The 17,659-nt window shown below is 44.9% G+C and overlaps 1 protein-coding gene across 6 annotated transcripts in view; it reads left to right on the top strand.

The window, feature by feature from the left end:
- Positions 1-15,171, top strand: part of akap13 (A-kinase anchoring protein 13) — a 111,179-nt gene extending 96,008 nt beyond the window's left edge. For 4 of the 6 annotated variants that reach the window (XM_076030896.1, XM_076031230.1, XM_076031159.1 and 1 more), the window contains 10 exons: positions 53-135; positions 246-437; positions 2,057-2,206; positions 4,893-4,966; positions 6,282-6,326; positions 7,089-7,139; positions 7,337-7,612; positions 9,531-9,710; positions 11,428-11,755; positions 12,921-15,171. In XM_076030896.1, coding sequence (XP_075887011.1) covers positions 53-135; positions 246-437; positions 2,057-2,206; positions 4,893-4,966; positions 6,282-6,326; positions 7,089-7,139; positions 7,337-7,612; positions 9,531-9,710; positions 11,428-11,755; positions 12,921-12,973 — 1,432 coding nt within the window. In that variant the 3' untranslated portion in view covers positions 12,974-15,171. Of the gene's footprint in view, positions 136-245; positions 438-2,056; positions 2,207-4,892; positions 4,967-6,281; positions 6,327-7,088; positions 7,140-7,336; positions 7,613-9,530; positions 9,711-11,427; positions 11,756-12,920 lie in introns of those variants that run through there. The other 2 variants (XM_076031066.1, XM_076031313.1) reach the window with 2 other exon arrangements.
- The last annotated feature ends 2,488 nt before the right edge of the window (positions 15,172-17,659 follow it).

Here is a 17,659-nt window from a genome sequence, read left to right as displayed (position 1 = left end):
GTTTGACTCGACCTCACGGGCCCGTCGTCCTTCCTTTTGCTTGATTGGACAGGGACAGAGACGAGGACGAAGGGATCCCCAGTGAGACGGAAGATGACAAGAGGCAACTGGAGACCAAAACAAAGGAGATGAGAGGTGGGAGCCATTAAGACCGAATCCGTTGAGACCGTTTTCGGGGAGCGGAGATGGACATTAAAAAAAATAATACGTATATTTCTTCTCTTGTGCCTGCGCTTGCCGAGCAGATCAGCTGAGGCGGAAGGATGCGGAGATCATGTCCCTGCTGGAGGAGAAGGTGCAGCTCTTCAGAGGCATGTGGGAGGGCTTGAGTCCTGCCGGCGAGGAGGTCTCGCGCCCGCCCGAGTCTTTCTTCAGGTCGGCCTGCAGTCAGGAGCTGCCTCGTGGCGCTTCCATCATGAAGGACGCCTTGCAGGAGGGTAAGAGGAGTCGACGGCGTGGATGTTGTGCGCAGTCGGGGTCGTTGGTCAGTGAGCAGAAACGGAGCTTTGGCCCTTTCACAGTGAACTTTGATGACTTTCTATTCTTTCTCTTTGTGCCGTTGGATAATAGCGGCGCTAATCGCACCAGCGTCAGGGAACACAGTGGATAGGCGCTGGGTATATGGACCTGGGAATGTTTTGCTTAAAATGATGCCGTCATTTTAACGGAATAAAATGAGTAAATAGCGGAATAGGGATACATTTGGGGAAAATAAAGAAAATAGTACATCAATAATAATAATAATAATAATAATAATATTATATATGCATTTCCAAATGAAAAGCAAATAATAACGTTTATCTGCTGTGAACTAAAAAGAGGCCCTCACTGAGATGCATGTTTCAGGGGAAATGTAAAGGAAAAAAAATTGTTTTACAGTTTATATTTTATTTTGTTTTGTTTTATTTTCATTTTTTTGAGTCATTAGAGCATCCAAGGTCCCGACATGAAAGCTTACCAGGGGTGCGAGGAAGACCCGCACTTACGTAAATATAGAAAAGAATATCGCTTAAGTGAAGTAAATAAAGACGTCTCACTCTAATCCATCCCAGCAGGACTTTATTTTGAAAAAAAAAAAAAAAAATGCACAAATCCATTTTCTCTGACAAGAAAAACACATTATTTTTGCAATTTAAATATAAGAAAAGCCCCCCCACAAGGGCCAGTGTCCTTTTCGGAGTCTTGCTAATCCAGTCTTGAACTGCAGTCGTCCACCACTCGTTGTTGTTGTCGACGGTCCTCCACTTCCACCGGCCCGGCCGCTGAGACCGGAGCTGTTCTGCGGCTCGTGCGTCGGCTTTGCTTACAATAAACACTGGAGCTCTTCTCTCGGCTCTCGCTGAAAGGAGCCGAGTGACAGAAATGTCAAGCGTGGCGCAGATGCAGCTGGTTCCCTGTGATTTCCCAGCACTGCTGCAGGCCACAGACACATTTTAGAGTTTGCCGCTTGTCTAAGTGACATTCACTCAAGGCTTGTTTGCAGCCCTAACAAAAGGGAAAATATGCAGAGAGAGAGCCTCTTGAATAGACGCTCACTCTTGAAACCTATTTTCCTCCTACCTCCAGATGTAACTGTCCTTGTTTGTCTCGTCACTCGGCACCAGTGATGTCTTCTGCTGAGCCTTTTGTTTTTCCTGCCTTCCTCTCATTCACTGACTTTTTTTTTATTTCACCGGAAAAGGTCACATTGTTTTGCGCTGCCCGTTCTGTGTGTACGCGCGCGGATGCCGGCGCTGTGTGTTTTTCTTCACTTTTTATATTCTTTCAAATCGCAACGATTTTTCAACTTTGAGTAAAAAAGAGAGCCACGCAGCTCTAACAGGTTGTCAATGGTTGCCTGGCAACAGGAGCCAATAGCAGGTTGAAAGCCGGGTTGCCTGCTAGGACCCCGGAGTGCAGAGCTGAGCACTAACACAGTTAGCCGGATAATTCACTTTACTGATGTGCCCACTGATGTTTTCCTGTGTGTGTGTGTGTGTGTGTGTGTGTGTGTGTGTGTGTGTGTGTGTGTGTGTGTGTGTGTGTGTGTGTGTGTGTGTGTGTGTTCACTGGACAGTGGAAACGCTGCAGGCCCTGGTGAACGGCAGTCTGGGCGGGGTGATGGCCAGCATCCAGGAGGGAGGAGCAGGTGCGGGGACGGTGTGTTTGCCGAGGCGGGCCGAGACGTTCGGCGGCTTCGACAGTCACCAGATGCACGGCAGCAAGGGTGAGTCTGCTTTGTTCGCACTGCACTGCACTGCACTGCAGCAAGCAAAGCAGCAGGAAGTCACAGGAACCAGTGCCAGACCTGCTCGGACTGTCGACGAGCAGATGTGCCGCGACGCCACAACCAAATTCTGAAAAGTTTGCGCTGGTATCCGTTGGTCCCATGGCAACGCAGTTCAGGGCAGGCAAAACCAAGCCTTTTCATTTGGATCAAAGCCGGATTGTGCAACCCACATCTGTAACCTGCATTCAATTTAACCACCAACTCGTTGAAAAAACAAAGTATATTTCAGAGCCAAGCGGAAGTAAACAGCATTTTGTCATTGGGCGCTGATGAACAGGTGATCATAACTGAACTAAACCCAGTGGTTTTAGTGTTTATGCACAATACAATTCAGGCTTTAAGGCACATCCCAATTTTCACTCATTTGAGGTACACATGTACTTATTATCTAGTAATAATAATAATAATAATAATAATAATAATAATAATCAAGTAAAGTTTATTTGTATAGCACAATTCAACATGAGGTAATTCAGAGTGCTTTACGTAGACATTAAAACCAGCAAAGCATTAATAAAATGCAATACAATAAAAATTGGAAGGAAAAGACAATAAAATATAATACAGCAAGTGAGGAGAATTTTAATCTGCGAGGACACTGCAGGGAACAATAATGTTTTCAGCCCTGATTTAAAGGCGCCAACAGTTTGAGCAGACCTCGGATCTTCTGGAAGTTTGTTCCACAGATGAGGAGCATAATAGCTGAATGCTGCCTCACCTTGCTAATAATAATAATAATAAAAATAATAATAATTATAATAATAATAAGATAAAATTGTCACATCTTGACAGCATGTGATTTGTTGTCTGTGTCCGCTCAGACAACAGACATGTGACCAGCTCACCCACTCACCCACTCATATCTCTTTTATTTCCACGTGTGCAGGAGGCCTGAATCAGGTCTGACAGTACATCCAATACAATGTGCTTTTTTTTTTTTTTTTTTTTGTCCCCTTCCTTACAAGTTCATGTTACAAATCCGAACTGGACCACTGGGCTGCTGACAGTCGGGTCGTTCAGACCATGAAGTGTTCATCTAGATTTGCAGTCAGGTCATAGATGCTCGGACTCGGCCCTGGCGCAGCGTCTTCCCAGGTGCCACGGGGTTGCAGTTCAACCTCTGCTCATGAGTGTCCATTGTTTTTCTGGTTTAAATGTGTCATCTCAGCCAATACCGTGAGTGACGTCCCACTGAATCACATTTACTTCCAAGAATTCAAAGACTTGTTTCTCAGGCAGAATTTTGGAAAAGGTACACACCATGTTACAAAGATGAGAGACTGCAGCGATAGTGTCTCTGAGTTCTGTGCAGTTTTCTTACTGTCCTCTGCCAGCGGTGGGATGAATGGCTGCGATGCAACATCGAGTCGACCGCAAACATATTGATTTTTGCCGCCATTGATCTTGCGGTGGTCCGTTATTGCATGATGTGATAAAAACTCCCCGTCAACCACTGCGGATGCCTCACGTGTGTCCGAACAAACAGAACATCAGACAGGGACGTGACTGGCGCACTGCGGAGGCGGGGAATCTGTTTGAGTCGTTAAAGGGGCTGACCGAGGAGAAGTCGGTGTCGTCGTCGCAGAAGCGAAATGAGGCCACGAGATGCTGAGAACTGTGGAATTTTTTTTTTTAATGGCAACTGTTTTAAACATTCCACTGATATATATATATATTTTTTCATTAGTAAGAGCTTAAAACCCGAAGAAAAGAAATATCACCGCTGTGGAGACGTCCTCAGTCGAGAGTGCGCCGAGTTTCCTCTCTTTTTGCCAAAGTGATAATTGTCCAAAGCTGATTACAACATGAACTCATAAGCCCTCGCTTTGCGCAGACATTGCATTCTGCCGTAATTTATTTCTGATGTAATTTATGTTTTTCCACAGCACCCCGACTCACAATGACTATTGTGTTTTCCGCTGGTTCAATCCAGCGTTAACGCCACGAGAACAAACCGCGCCATCGCATAAGCTGATATGGGAAAATGCAAATTTTGGTTACATTCGATAAGGGAAAAGCAGGAGAAGCCTCGGCGGGAACTCCAACTAGTTTAGTTCTCCCTGCTGAAAAACTGTAAGACTGCAAAATCATGTGAACTGCTGCTTCTTGAGGAGTCGAGTTTTAAACAGAAAGTTGGGAAGAAAGCGTACTTTTAAATGAATTTCAAATTTTTAGATCACAAAATCATTGCTGCAGCTCAGAGCGATCTTGACGTCAATCATCAGTTTAGCGAATTAACTGAACTTCTGACTCATCCCTCTGATTCCAAAAAAAAACAAAAAAACATTTTTTCGAGCATAAAAGAAGAAAGAGAAAAGCCACTAAAAACCTCTTCAAAACAAAATGACGTATTGCGTTGTGAATTTAAAAAGGAAACAGCCGGTCAACACATGCAGCTCAGTTTTGTAGCAGCGCCTGTTGATAAACCCTTAACTATATTTTCAAGAGCAACATTCAATGTTTTTTTTGTTTTTTTGTAATGAAAGGAGCTTTGTTTGGATGTGAAAAATTGAAATTATTGCGCAAATGTCAAACGTTCCACATTGGCGCTCCGGCAACCCGTTATTGTAGTAGAAAGCGATTGTTTCTCACGGCCCCCCCCCGCTGCTTGGCTGTGTTGCAGGTGGAGACCGAGATGAGAGCGACGATACCGTGGGAGATCTCCGCAGGACCGAGTCAGACAGCGTGCTGAAGAAGGTCGGCATCTCAGCCACCAATTATCCTCCACTCCGAATGCGCGACGCCTCCACGCTTCAATGAGATCCCGGGGCCATGTGTGGGGGTGCATTTGTCCTCCAACATTAACAACACTATTAAGACAAATTTAGCCGCTGTGCTCCCTCCAGTGAATTAGCCTCTTGACTCTTCCTGCCAGGTCCCGTTGCTAATGGCGACCATCAGTTATGTAAGAATTCGATAGTGGATGAAAATGAATGAGCTGCCTCGAGGTGCTGCTGCTGCTGCTGCAGTTGTTGTAGTTGCGGCTCTGCGATGAAAGCCAACCATCCTTTGGAGTTCCGTGGTGGCTGAAGTGAAGAGTTTTTTATTTTCTTCATTTTTATTTAATTTATTTTTTCATACAAGCCAAGCTGCTGTGAAATGCAGCAAAATCAAAATTACTTGGACTCTTTTTTTGGGACTTTAAGTCCAAAACAAGCTAGTCTGCAATTAATAATAATAACTATAAGTGTATATCTACTGGAGGACCTGTAAGGGACAAATCCACTTCCACCTTCGGACCTTCACATTTTGTTGTGTAGCTGATTGTTGGAAATGTGTAGGTTGTGGAGCCCTACCATGACAGGCACAATACAATCCTTTGGGGCAATTGGCTCGCACGGTTTTGCCACTCACAGGATGAAGTTTTTCTTCCTACCTAATACCCTGAACCTTTTGGTCAGCAAAAACACATGCTGCTTCTTGGTCTTTGATTTATCTCTATTGTTGCGTCGGCTAGTTTGCTGAGTGAGTTAGCTTGTGAAAAATAAATGATAATAATAAGGATAAGGAAAAATATAAAAATAACTCTTTTTAAATATTTGCATTGCTGCTGCTGCTTTTAAATTGGTTGGTTTAAATGCTAAACAATGTAAACCAGGAACTCAACCAGGCATGGAATTAACAGTTAATAGTTCCTGAATAGAAGAGCAGTGCTTTATCAAGCAAAAAACCCCCCCAAAAAAACAGACATATTATTCCTGCGAAAAGCCACTCTGGTGGCTAATGTTTAGCTTAGCATAAGGGTGCCACTAGTTCGCTGTCTTGCCCTGCTTTCCAAACAAATGGAAGGTGATCTGTGTTCAGAGATGTTAAGGTGCCCCTAATTACAGCTACAAGACTGCTGCATCCTCTGCATGTGTTTGAGAGACACACATATCTGCATCCCCACCCACACTGTGGTCATATTCACAAGGCGCGCACAGACTGTGTACACACACGGCGCACAATTTCAGCGCATTTCTGTGTTGTGGTTGCGCGCTTCTGACTGCGCGACGTTTGTGTGTGTGTGCAGGGAGGAAACGCCAACTTTCTGCAGCTGCTGAAGAGGAACAGCGAGGTAACACTGACTCTCCGCCTCCACCTCGATCACAGTTGCTGCTGTGTTTGGGGGGGAGGCGCCACTCCCAACAAAAACAAAGAACAGCGCTAGGATGCGCTAGTTCACTCTGTTTAGTTTTCGCTTAAGTAGCTGTTTATGCAGTGTGCTATTAGTTTATGATTTGTTACCATTCAGACTCACCTATGGCTCAAAGTGGCGTGATTGTTAATTAAAGGCCTGTTGTGTGAGTTATCATGAAGCTTAATGGAACCAAACAGATACCAGTGACTCTGAATGCCAGCCGGTCCCCAGAGTTCCTCTGATGTTCTCAACAAAGTCGAAGTCTCTCTGTAATACAAGAATACGTGAAAATTGTTGTCCAACAAAAAACATCTCCAGGTTAATTGAACGCCTTGCATTGGTCAAGGCTTCCTCTGGCGCGTGGCCAAGTCCTAGTTATTGCTGTGATCATTATGGTGGAAATTCTAAATCTGTGTGCGCTTCTACATCGACGTACACAGCTGGAAGACGTGTTGTTGGCTGTAAATATCAGCCAGAGCGTTTCTTGACTCTGCGAACGTCGTTAACGGATGGAAAAAAAACTCTGGGGCCTTTTCTCTTTGTCGGTGTTTCAATGAAGAAAAGGTCACGGCCGTATACAGTCACTGTTTTTTCAGACAGCATTTACAGCAGGAAACTTTGAGGCAATTCAGTGCAAACAGCTGCGAACTAATTACTACGATGCTTCCACGATGCTCACTGAACTCTCCTCCCCAACAGCAGGTCCTCCAAAGTGTCTCTACCCTGCATCTCCTGCTCACCACTCTGCAGGTAAACCCTCACACTTTTACACACAATTTGCACAGACAGAGCAGCTTGAAATCCACTCTTTCTCTGAGAGAAAGAGCAGCGGTATTGATTTTGTGAAACGTTGCTGGAGAAAAATACCAGATTTGAGTTCAAGCCTCTCAGTGCTGCGATGTGTCTGATTGGTGTCTTCCCGCGGCTCGCTTGCCGCGTTCTCGCAGGCGGTGGTGATTCAGCAGGACAGCTTCATGGAGGACCAGCGGCAGGCGCTGAGCGAGCGCTCCTCCTCCTGCTCGTCGCTCTCGCGGCAGCAGAGCTCGCGGCCAAGCTCGCTGATCGAGCAGGAGAAGCAGCGCAGCTTGGAGAAGCAGCGGCAGGAGCTGGCCTCCCTGCAGAGGCGGCAGGCGGCTCACGCCGAGGAGAAGAGGAGGAGGGAGCGCGAGTGGGAGCTGAAGGAGCAGCAGCTGAGCGAGAGGGAGGGCCTGCTGCGCCTCCAGGTAATGCTGCCTCGTCGCCTAGGCCCTGGGCTGTTGGCCGGGCGGGGGGAGGGGAGGGCGGAGGGGGGGTAGGGGCGGGGGAGGGGTGCTGAAAGAGCGTTGTAAAAAGTGGCAGTCGCCTTTAAGAGTTTTCCAAGAGTTGGTTTGTTTTCACCTTTAGTCTCCAAAAAATAATTAAAATGCCAAAGTTATTCTTCAGTTCATGGTGAATGATCGACATAAAAACTGACGGGTGTTGCTCTGCCTTGCTACGCACAATTCAGAGATTTTTTTTTTTGTCACGTCGCACTACATGCCAGTGAAATGTTGGTGCGGCAGAACCCGACGTGATTGTGCATTGCGAGCAATAGAAAAAGATTTAATGAGTAGCAAATACAGAGATGGGTGTTTGAAGTGTATAATATAGTTTTATTAGTTGCAAACTATAGAATGCAAAATATGAAACAATACCATAATAATATATATAAATACGTATCATAGTAACAACAGTAGTAGTGATGATAATAGCATTCATTCTTTTGTCCTGGTATCTGTCCCATCCACACTGAAACACCGGCACAGTGCAGTACAATCTGATTTTGTACTGCACTGTTGTTGTTGTCGGGGGGGGGGGGGTGTTGAGCTTTGGTGGTTGCCATGGTTGCCACGTCTGTTGCCGTCACAAAGCTTCACCCGCGTTCCTTTAGCTTTCGACCCTGAGCAGCTCACGGCTGTAGAGTTGATGCCAGTGCAAAGGATGCATGGAGGGATGTGAGCAGTGACATTTACTTGCACAAAAGCCCCCCCCAGGACACTTCCCTCCCCACCCGAAAGTTTGTGCTTTCCCCTGGAAAAGTTTGCAAGTTTGAAAAACACGCTGCACGTAGACAGAGTGTCTGAAACCACTCTCCTGGTTGGTGTCGCAGCGCCGTGCAGCCGCTCACAGCTTCAGCGCAGTTGCATTTATTTGGGGTTTTTAGCGACTGATGATGCAGCTCAGTTGATTACCTCACAGTTAACTGCTGTTTCCTTCCCATGACTTTCATTGTGTCAGTATTTTCTGACACGATTAACTAAAATTGATAGTGAACCTTATATGAGAAGCAAGTCACACAGGCTTCATCTGTAAGTTGGAACACAACTATACAGCTAGAATAGGAAAAAGGAAAGTGAATTTTATTCTTTTATGTTCTAATTGGAAAAAAATATTGTTGGCGATGAAAACAAATTTAGTTGACAGTGAAACTACACTGACAGATTTTCTTCTCATTTTGTTCCCAACAAACAGAAAAAAATTGACTTGAAAAAATAAATAAGATAAGGCCGTAGTCTTTGCAGGAGTCTGATGGAAATTCTCTCCCCACAAAAAAAAACCTTTCAGAGCTCAGCAGCAGAAAGAACACCCCCGCAAGAAGAAATCACTCCTTTCTGCTTGTCCTGTGAAATCCCAGACTCTGGAAGCCCCCAAATCCCACATTAATTAAAAAAAAGATGTTATTTACACCCAGCACAAATCTTCACAGTAGCCTCTTTGATAAGAGTGTTAGCGCGAACCTCCACAGCGACGTTTTCAGCTTTTAAAAGGGGTAAAAATAACTTATTTTCAAATCAACTTGAGATCTTAAGGCTTCCAAAGACTTTGGATTAAACCAAACGAGCTGCATGAGGCTTTAAACACGTGGCTGTTTTAATATTTTAAAACAAGCCCTGCTTTAGTTGTCAAGGAGAATGCCGCAGTACAATGACACCCCGTTGTGATGCCTTGGATGTGTTGTGTGCGTGTAAAAAAACATGAGGTTGAGCTTTGAATGTGAGTTTGCGCGAGCATCTTCACAGCAAGAGTTTTCATCTCATCTACAGACTGAAGAAAACAAAAACAAAACTTCATCTCTCATCATAAGGTGTAACTTCTCATTCAATCCATCGCTGCCCTCTGCAGGAGGGGGAGCGGCGGAAGCAGCAGGGGGAGCTGGAGGAGGAGAGGCAGGAGGTGCAGCGGAAGAAGGAGGAGTACCAGAGAGACCTGGAGAGGCTGCGGGACGCCCAGAGGAGGCTGGAGAGGGACAAGGACGCCGTGCAGAGGCAACTCGACAAGATGGAGGAGGCCCGAGTGGCCGAGGTGAGCTGACCTGAGCCGAGCCGAGCCGAGCCGAGTGGTGTGGCGCTCTCCAAGCTGCTGACACCGTTAGAGCTAGGAGCTGAGTTTCCATTAGAGTTTTTTGCAAAGTAAAAGCGATATTTCTAAAATTTCAACAAAGTGCAATTGTGACTTGCAGGTGTTTACATTCAATGGTGTGAAGCGCGTAAGCCGTAATTCTCGTAAAATCTCGTCCTGCGAGATTTTACGAGAATTCCGTTTGGTTTTGTTTGTTAACATTTGTTTGCTGTCAAGAACGCTTGTTATAATTTTCTCTTTGAGAACTTGCAAACAATATTCCGTCTCCTCCTCCGTCCCATGGTAATGCGCCATTTTGACTTGAAATTAACTGGTCACGTGACCCCGTACGTCACGTCCAGTGACGCATAAATGCAAAAAAACTGCTTCCATGACACTTTTGCGATATACCTCTATATCGACACGTCTGAAAAAACACCGCATGGGAGTGTAAAAACCTTTTAGCGATATTTGAGAGGTTTTTCCAAGTTTAGTTGTTTCCAGTACCAGTTTTTCATTGGGATATTTTGGTTTTGTGCAATTCTAGGGGTGAGGGAAACGCAGCTTCTGATGCACGGATACTGATACTGATACTGGTACCAAAACTAGGGTTTAGTATTCTACTCGTACTCATAGAATTCTCGCTGTTACCACGACACCGATACCAGTTGTAAATTTATGTTTACGAGAATTTTGTTAAACTTGTGACAGTCACCCTGCTCTAGAAAAACAGGGTGAGAATGTTGTTCAAATAACCAAACATCTGTGGACAAAACATCAGTTATTCTACAATGTGAAATGGCCTTATTAAGTACTAGATATCGGTGTCATGTGAGTACTGAAGCGCAAGTAGTCATACTCGTTCTGAAAAAAAGTGGTACTGGTACAACCCTAGTTAGAACACAGTGAGGCTTCTGTATTTCTGTGGAAATCAACCCAGTCCAACCGACCCAGTCCGTGAGAGCAGTAACAGCTTCTGACTGTTTACGTAAAAGAAAAACATAACCCTACAACAAAACAAAAAAACATCTTTGTATTGCAATTGTTCTCGCCATGATTGTAGTCAGTTTACCGCAGTGACACATGGCTGGTGTCAAGTACAAGTACCTTGTGAAAGGTATTTGTACTTGCACAACGGCAGGGTGCTTTAAATATGAGAAATGAACGGCCACCATAAAAGCTGCTGCAGACGCAGATATTGAACTCATAAAGCCATAGAATGGGCTGACTGTATTTCTACACTACATTCTTCCCAAAATCTGTCTGGATCAAATCCAGAAAAAACCCAAAAATGTCAAAGAAAAAAAAAAAAAAAATGTTGAAATGTGATTTGACCTTGAGGGTCCCAGGGTCAGGCAGCCACTAAAGCCCAAATACATAAAGTGCTTCTGGGCTTTGTTCAACCCTTTGGCTGCGTTCAGACTGCAGGTGAGTTAGATTCAAATCAGATTCCTTCTCCAATTCAATCTGGATGGGCTAAAAATCAGCAGTCTGAACCCAGCTTTTGAGATGTGACTTCCTGGTGCTTAACCAGCGGTGGTTCTTGGTTCTTTCAGCATCTTTGGTGGAACAAGTGCTTGGAATGCCGCTAGTTTGTGTTTATGTACAAAATGCTGAAAGCAAATTGGGCTCCTTTGTCAGCGAAGACAACGCAGCAACGTTTCTCTGTCTCCCCTCGCAGCGAACACCCTCCACGACGTCCGACGAGTTCCAGTTTGCAGGCGGCCCGCGCTCTCTGGAGCTGGAGCCGTTTGAACTCTCCTCCTCCTCCTCCTCTTCGCTGTCGTCGGCCTCCCAGTCCAAGCTCCAGCCCCAGCGGTCCAAGAACAAAGGGAAGAGCCTCAATCCTTTCGCCGTGTCGTCGTCATCGTCGTCCAACCCCCCGCTCAAGGGCAGCGAAGCCAACAACCAGATCCCCAAGAACCTGCTGCAGCTGGCCAAGAACAAGGGCAAGGAGGGCAAGGAGAAGAAGAAGAAGAAGGGCAAAGGAGGGAGTGCGCCCACCTCAGGTAGGAGGGGACGGGTGGATTTTCTGTGTTTCTCTAGATCAGTGGTGTTCAAAGTGGGGGCCAAATTTTGGTGAGAAGATGAGAAAAGAATTGCTGATAAATAAATAAATAAATAAATAATAGAATGAAATTATCTTTTGATTTTTATTATCAGATATAACTGAATTATTTTTTTAATCGTTATTATTCAATATAATCCATTATTATTCAATATAATCTATAATAATAGATCATATGATTGTTCATGGCGGTGTGTGTGCGACATACTGGTTTTCCACTAAAGTAAGAAAATATCATGCAGCATACATTAAGTCATAAAGAAAACTGGCCATAATTATTCACGTTCTGTGGTAGTGTTCTCACTCTAAACAAATCTAACAATTTCAATAATTGTTAGATTAGCAAAGAATAGTCAGAACAAAACATTCTAATGGTTTCTTTCCATATTTTGTAGCATTCTTCTTTTGGGGGGCCGTGGCGTGGCCTGTTCTGGATAACAAACAGCATTTAGCTGCTTGACTGCAGAAGATCCGTGTTTTCCCAGCACTGGTCGATGCCAGATTTGCTTTGACTGATGGTTTAGAAACCGTCCTCCTCATCCTGCTCACAGCATCTCAGAGAGCATCTTAGGAACATGTCAGTTAAAGGCTGGGAATCTTTTTTTTTTTGTCACATCAGTTTATTTTACAGCTACTGATGAAAACTGCATTACAACATTTCTTGTTTCCATCCAACCATCCTACCATCCATTTTCTGTTGTCTGGAGAGTTCCCAGTTACCCTGCACATGGATAGATGGATGGATGGATAGATAGATAGATAGATAGATAGATAGATGGATGGATAGGTAGATAGATGGATGGATAGATAGATGGATGTATGGATAGTTATATATAGATAGATAGCACTCACAAATTACCTCTATGTTAAATTAAATTCAAATATCTTGAAGAAATTCACTTGGCCACTTCTCACTATGACTTGTCCTTAACCCGCCACTGAAGTGTGCAGCAGTGAGACCAGTGCCATACTGGTTGGCGCCCACCCATCTGCAGAAAGTGGGAGCCACCACACCCACACACACTTGTGGAATTTTGCCCCTGGAGGCTGTAAACAGAGGGCTAATAGGGTTTTCTGGAACTGACTCTTGGCTTGCCTCCCACCAGATTCCCAGCACCTCCCGGAACCTCCTCTGGATGGAGAGATCTTCTTCTGCTGAGGGACGTGGCCCTGCTCCTCCTCTACCTCCTCTTCATCACGGTCATCATCATCATCATCAGCAGCAGCATCAGCGGCAGCATCAGTCTGCCACGGCCGTTCTGACTCACAGAGAAATGAGCTCCTGCTCTTCTCTGCTTTAATTACGCTGCAGCGGCACCTCGGAAAGACGTTTGATCTGCTTCCCCCATCCCATGTTTGTTTGTTTGTTTGTTTGTGTGTTTTTCGCCGTACCTCTAACATCTAAAATCACTTCAAGTGTCAGGAAAATGTTTTTTTATTTTTCTTTCCGGGATTGCTGCTGTGTTTTCCAAAGACCTGTCAGATGGCTGAAGGTTTCCCCTCACTAGCTGTGCCCAGTGTGCACCAACAGGTGGCCACACACCGGGAAGCCACGACTGCAGACGAGCTCCCAAGTGTCGCTCATTCAGCCTCGTCAATCATTTGTACAGGGCTGAAAAACGAACCAAAAAAAAAAAAAAACAATGAAAAAAGCCTGAAAAGGGAAAATCTGCCCAGCGTTCCACTCCAGATCAACATCAACCCAGGAATGTTTTCTTTGAGCCACTTGTTCAAAAGAAGTGTAGAGTGTTTTCTTTTCCTTCCTCTCAAGCCTCCGCCGTGCGCGGCTAAAAAAAGAAAGAAAGAAATGTAATTGGCGGCATACCTCCAGTAATCCCTGGTAATGACTCCAACGCCATCAATCAGGCCTGGTGTGCGGGGCTTGGGAGGATATTTGCATTTCGGACTGAGACTCTTCAGATGCCGGCGTCTCGTTTTTACGCAGACGCGTCTCCCTTTATCTCGCGGCTCGTTTCACATCCCTCGGTGTGTTTTCTCGAGACTTGGCTGAATATGAACTTGATCCCGGGCTTTATTCGCCCGTCAGCCAGCCCTTTGTTCAGTCGTCATCTTTCATCTTACGCGAAGGTGACCGGAGGGTTTTTTTTATTTTTATCCCCCCCCCCCCTTTGCTTCGTCTTATTTCTTTAATTGCGCGTCAGTCTGTGTGAAGCGAACTAAATGTTTGTGTGTGTGCCGTCTCTCAGTGCTGGTGGTGGACGGAGGTGGAGGGCGGAGACGAAGCAGCCCGAGAGAGAACATGAGGAAAGGAAATTCATATTTCTTTACAAAGAAAAAGAAGGAAAAAAAAAAACCCAGAAACTAAACCTGCGTCTGATCATTTCACGTGAATCAACACGCGTCAGTGTTGTGAAGCACTTTGCTCCTCATATGTTGGTGCACATGTTTTCGTTAGCAGTATGAGATATTGATTGAGGAGAACCTTGTGTTCTGTGGAACTTTTGTATTTTTTTTTTTTTTTTTTTTTTTAATAGAGGGCGCTTTTGCTTGCAGAAAGCAGCAAAAAACAAAAAACAGAAACAGCTGCATTGTAGTCAAGGCTTCTGTACAAGGTGTTCCTTGTTTCCGAGCGGACCCGTCTTGAAGCCCGCCCAGCCCCACATGTCTGGGTCGCGCGTACCTGCTGGCCAGGTAGGAAGTGAAACTGCACCACGGACGCTCGAGATGAAGTTGTCTCGCAACAACGGCTTCCTCGCTGCCTCTTTTGTCTCGTCCTCAAGTGCTCGTCTGTGAACTTTTGCCGCCTGCGTCGTCGATGGTTCGACTCCGTGTCGTGGCTGCTGCTGCTGCTGCTGCTGCTGCTTCTCTTTACGACGCCGTGTCCTTTAAGAGGCTCACAGGCCCGGGCAATTAGTCGCTGCGTGTCTTTTAACTCTGGCTTATCCTGTTTTAGCAAAAAAAACTAAACAAAACAAAGCAAGAAAAAAAATAATATTTTGTTTTGTTTGTTCGCTTTTTTTCCCTTTTTTTTCCCTTTTTTTTTTTTTTTTTTAACTCCCTCCCACCTGCAAAGCGACCACTAGGGAGCGCTGTACCTGCGACTTAAGTTATTCTCCGACAGCAAGCAGCAAGAAATGATTATAAGAACTTTTCCTTTACCATTCACGTCCTCCCCGTCGCGCGGAGCCGACAGGTTTCTCTCTCGGCGGGTCGCCGCCGCCGCGCGGAGATAATGTGATGAGCTCGCTGGCATTTTCCCCCGGCGGCATTTGTAATTGACTGCACAAACAAATAAGTTGTCAAGACACTGCAATTGGTTATTCAGCAAAGGCAATCGGTAGCAGCTTTAATATGGAGAAGGAGAAAATGACATAGGATTAAAAAAAAAAGTTTTGGTTTGGAAAAAAGGCGCGGGTGCAGAACCGCCACTTTTTTTTTTTGCAAGAGGACAATCGGCGGAAAGATGAGAGTCGAACTCGCCGCCTCCTCCTCTTCCTCCCCTAACGATGGTGGTGATGAAGATGGCGTCGGCGAGACGAGAGCGTCCGTCAGGTGCACCGTGCGCAGCCTTATCTCTCAACATGCACTAGAGTAGAACCCGGTGTCTTCTCAGGACAGAGGGGAGCTTTTATACCTCCGCTTTCCGCAAAAAAGAGTTTGTACTATAACTGTAGTACAGACATGTTTCATTCCCAAACTTGTAAAGTAAATATTAAAACACAACTGAGAAAAAGGGCAAAGACAAATTTGTACATATGATTTATGTAAAAAACAAAAACAAAAAAACAACAACCAACAACAGCAGCAAATCACATGTAAAAAAAAATAAAAAAAATAAAATGGTTTCACTGGTGATTTATTGCAACGTTTTGTAAGAATGTTTTATTTATGTTTTATTTTTCACCGCTTAAGGTGATGTAAAGTCATATGTCTGTCATAATAAAAACATGATCAATCCAGACATTTTGAGTGCTGCTTGTTTATAATTTGCCATCTGAAACCGTGGTTTAGCACTAGTTGTCAGTTTTTTTTAATGGCCCACATGGCTTGAAATGGAATGGAGAAAAAGAAAGAGGGAAGAAGGCGACGATATTTTGCAGCGCTTCTTCAGTAGCAACCCAGAGTTTCAAAGATTTGGCGTTGAGTGGTTCGTCACAAAACATGGATTAGCTTCTTTGCCACGTGCTTTCTTGCCATTAATTCTCAACCATGCTGCTAAATCTTTTGCAGTGTTGCGTTCGCCATAACGCTTCCACAATTGATACAGAGTCACATCTGCAAAGAATCATCATGTTTGGCCTTGTTGAAGGATTCAGAGGTGCCGGGAATACCGAGTTGAAATGCAGGTCATGTTGCACAAACCTATTTTAATGCTGGCGTTTTGTGATATTTACCCATTTCTTTGAGAACTATCTGGACTTCAAGGTCCTTCACCCAATTCAGTGGGACGGGCAGTGGTGGTGGAGGTGGTGGAGGTGGTGGCGGAGGGGTAAACTGAATAAAAAATGACGCCTCTGAAAGAGCCGCATGTGATTTGGTAGCATTTTATTTTTGCTGCGTGTCGCTAATCTCACTATAGTTACAATAAGAAATATATCCTGAATAAATTTCCTCTCCCTAATGTGGGTTTCGGCTTTTAGGAAATCTACATGCAGTTACTGTATTCTAAATCCAAATTGCAGCGGTGCAAATGTGACGCCTCACTAGCGCGCCGCTACCAGCCAAAGAGTCGCCCTCATCAATTCACTTGTTTTGTCTCTCCAAGGCAAATTCAAATGGTATCATTTCATTTGCCTTTTCCATTAATCGCGACACGTTGCTTTGAGTCCCGGCGCCACAGGAAGGAGCCGACAAGCGTCTTGATGGATTGACCCCAAACCCCCCCCCCCCCCCCCCCCCCCCTCCCCACTTCCTGATGAATAAGGAATCAGAACACTGGGCGCTTTGGTCCCAGTGTTCTGCAGACAACCTGCTCAACCTTCCTCACTGACACTCAACTGGTCACGAAGAAATGGAATCAGCCCCAATCAAACGTGGCAGACAAACGATTCATCCACTCACCATCGAAGTGTCTCGTGTGTGCATTTTTTCACTCAGATCAATGGAAATGTAAACTGAAAATGTTAAAAAAAAAAATAAAAAAAAAAAGAAGAACTGATGTTCGGAGTCTGATTCACTCAGATCATTGACCCTGTACACTTTATTGGGCTAATCTCACGTCCAAGTCGACCCAAGTCAACCACAACTGGCAACAGTGCAAATCGAAACCACAATTTTGTCATTCAAGTTTGAGTTAATCTGTCAGGGATTGACGTTTAAAGCAGAATTAGGCCACAGTTTCCTCCGCAAGATGTTTCATCAATGTTGGGATGCGGCTACACTTCCCACCCAGTCGGCTACAAAGGCAGTCCAGACCCTGCACAGACAAGGGTGCCTGTCAAGGTCACACAGCAGATGGTGCACGTTGGTCGAGTTCATGCCCTGCACAATTTCTCTACCCTGGGAATCAATTCATATGACTCAGAGGATCCAGATCAGTTCAGCGACTGACCCAGAAGATATGTCATCAGTTTTAAATGTAAAGGTTTGTAGTTTGTCATTAATGCAAATCTTTTTTCCAAACTGGTTGTTTATTAAAAAAAAAAAAAGTAAACCCACAAGGTAGTCATTAGCTTATTTAGCCATATTTTCTTGACTCTGCAGTGTTGTAAATCCACTGACGATCATTTTCCCGCCTCTTCCCAGTTCTGACGCACAGTTTCACCTGTGGCTCCGTGAATCCACAGTTGGCTAACAATTCAACCCACACAAAACACAGAGACAAAACACAGACTGATAACAGCGAGTCTGCTGTTTGAAGACTTCCATCCTGTTTACCGGAGCG

Source organism: Nelusetta ayraudi, unplaced genomic scaffold (genome assembly GCF_046127955.1).
Source record: "Nelusetta ayraudi isolate G7.1 ecotype Tasmania unplaced genomic scaffold, CSIRO-AGI_Nayr_v1 ptg000002l, whole genome shotgun sequence".
Lineage (NCBI taxonomy): Eukaryota > Metazoa > Chordata > Actinopteri > Tetraodontiformes > Monacanthidae > Nelusetta > Nelusetta ayraudi.
This window is presented reverse-complemented; position numbering and strand designations above follow the sequence as displayed.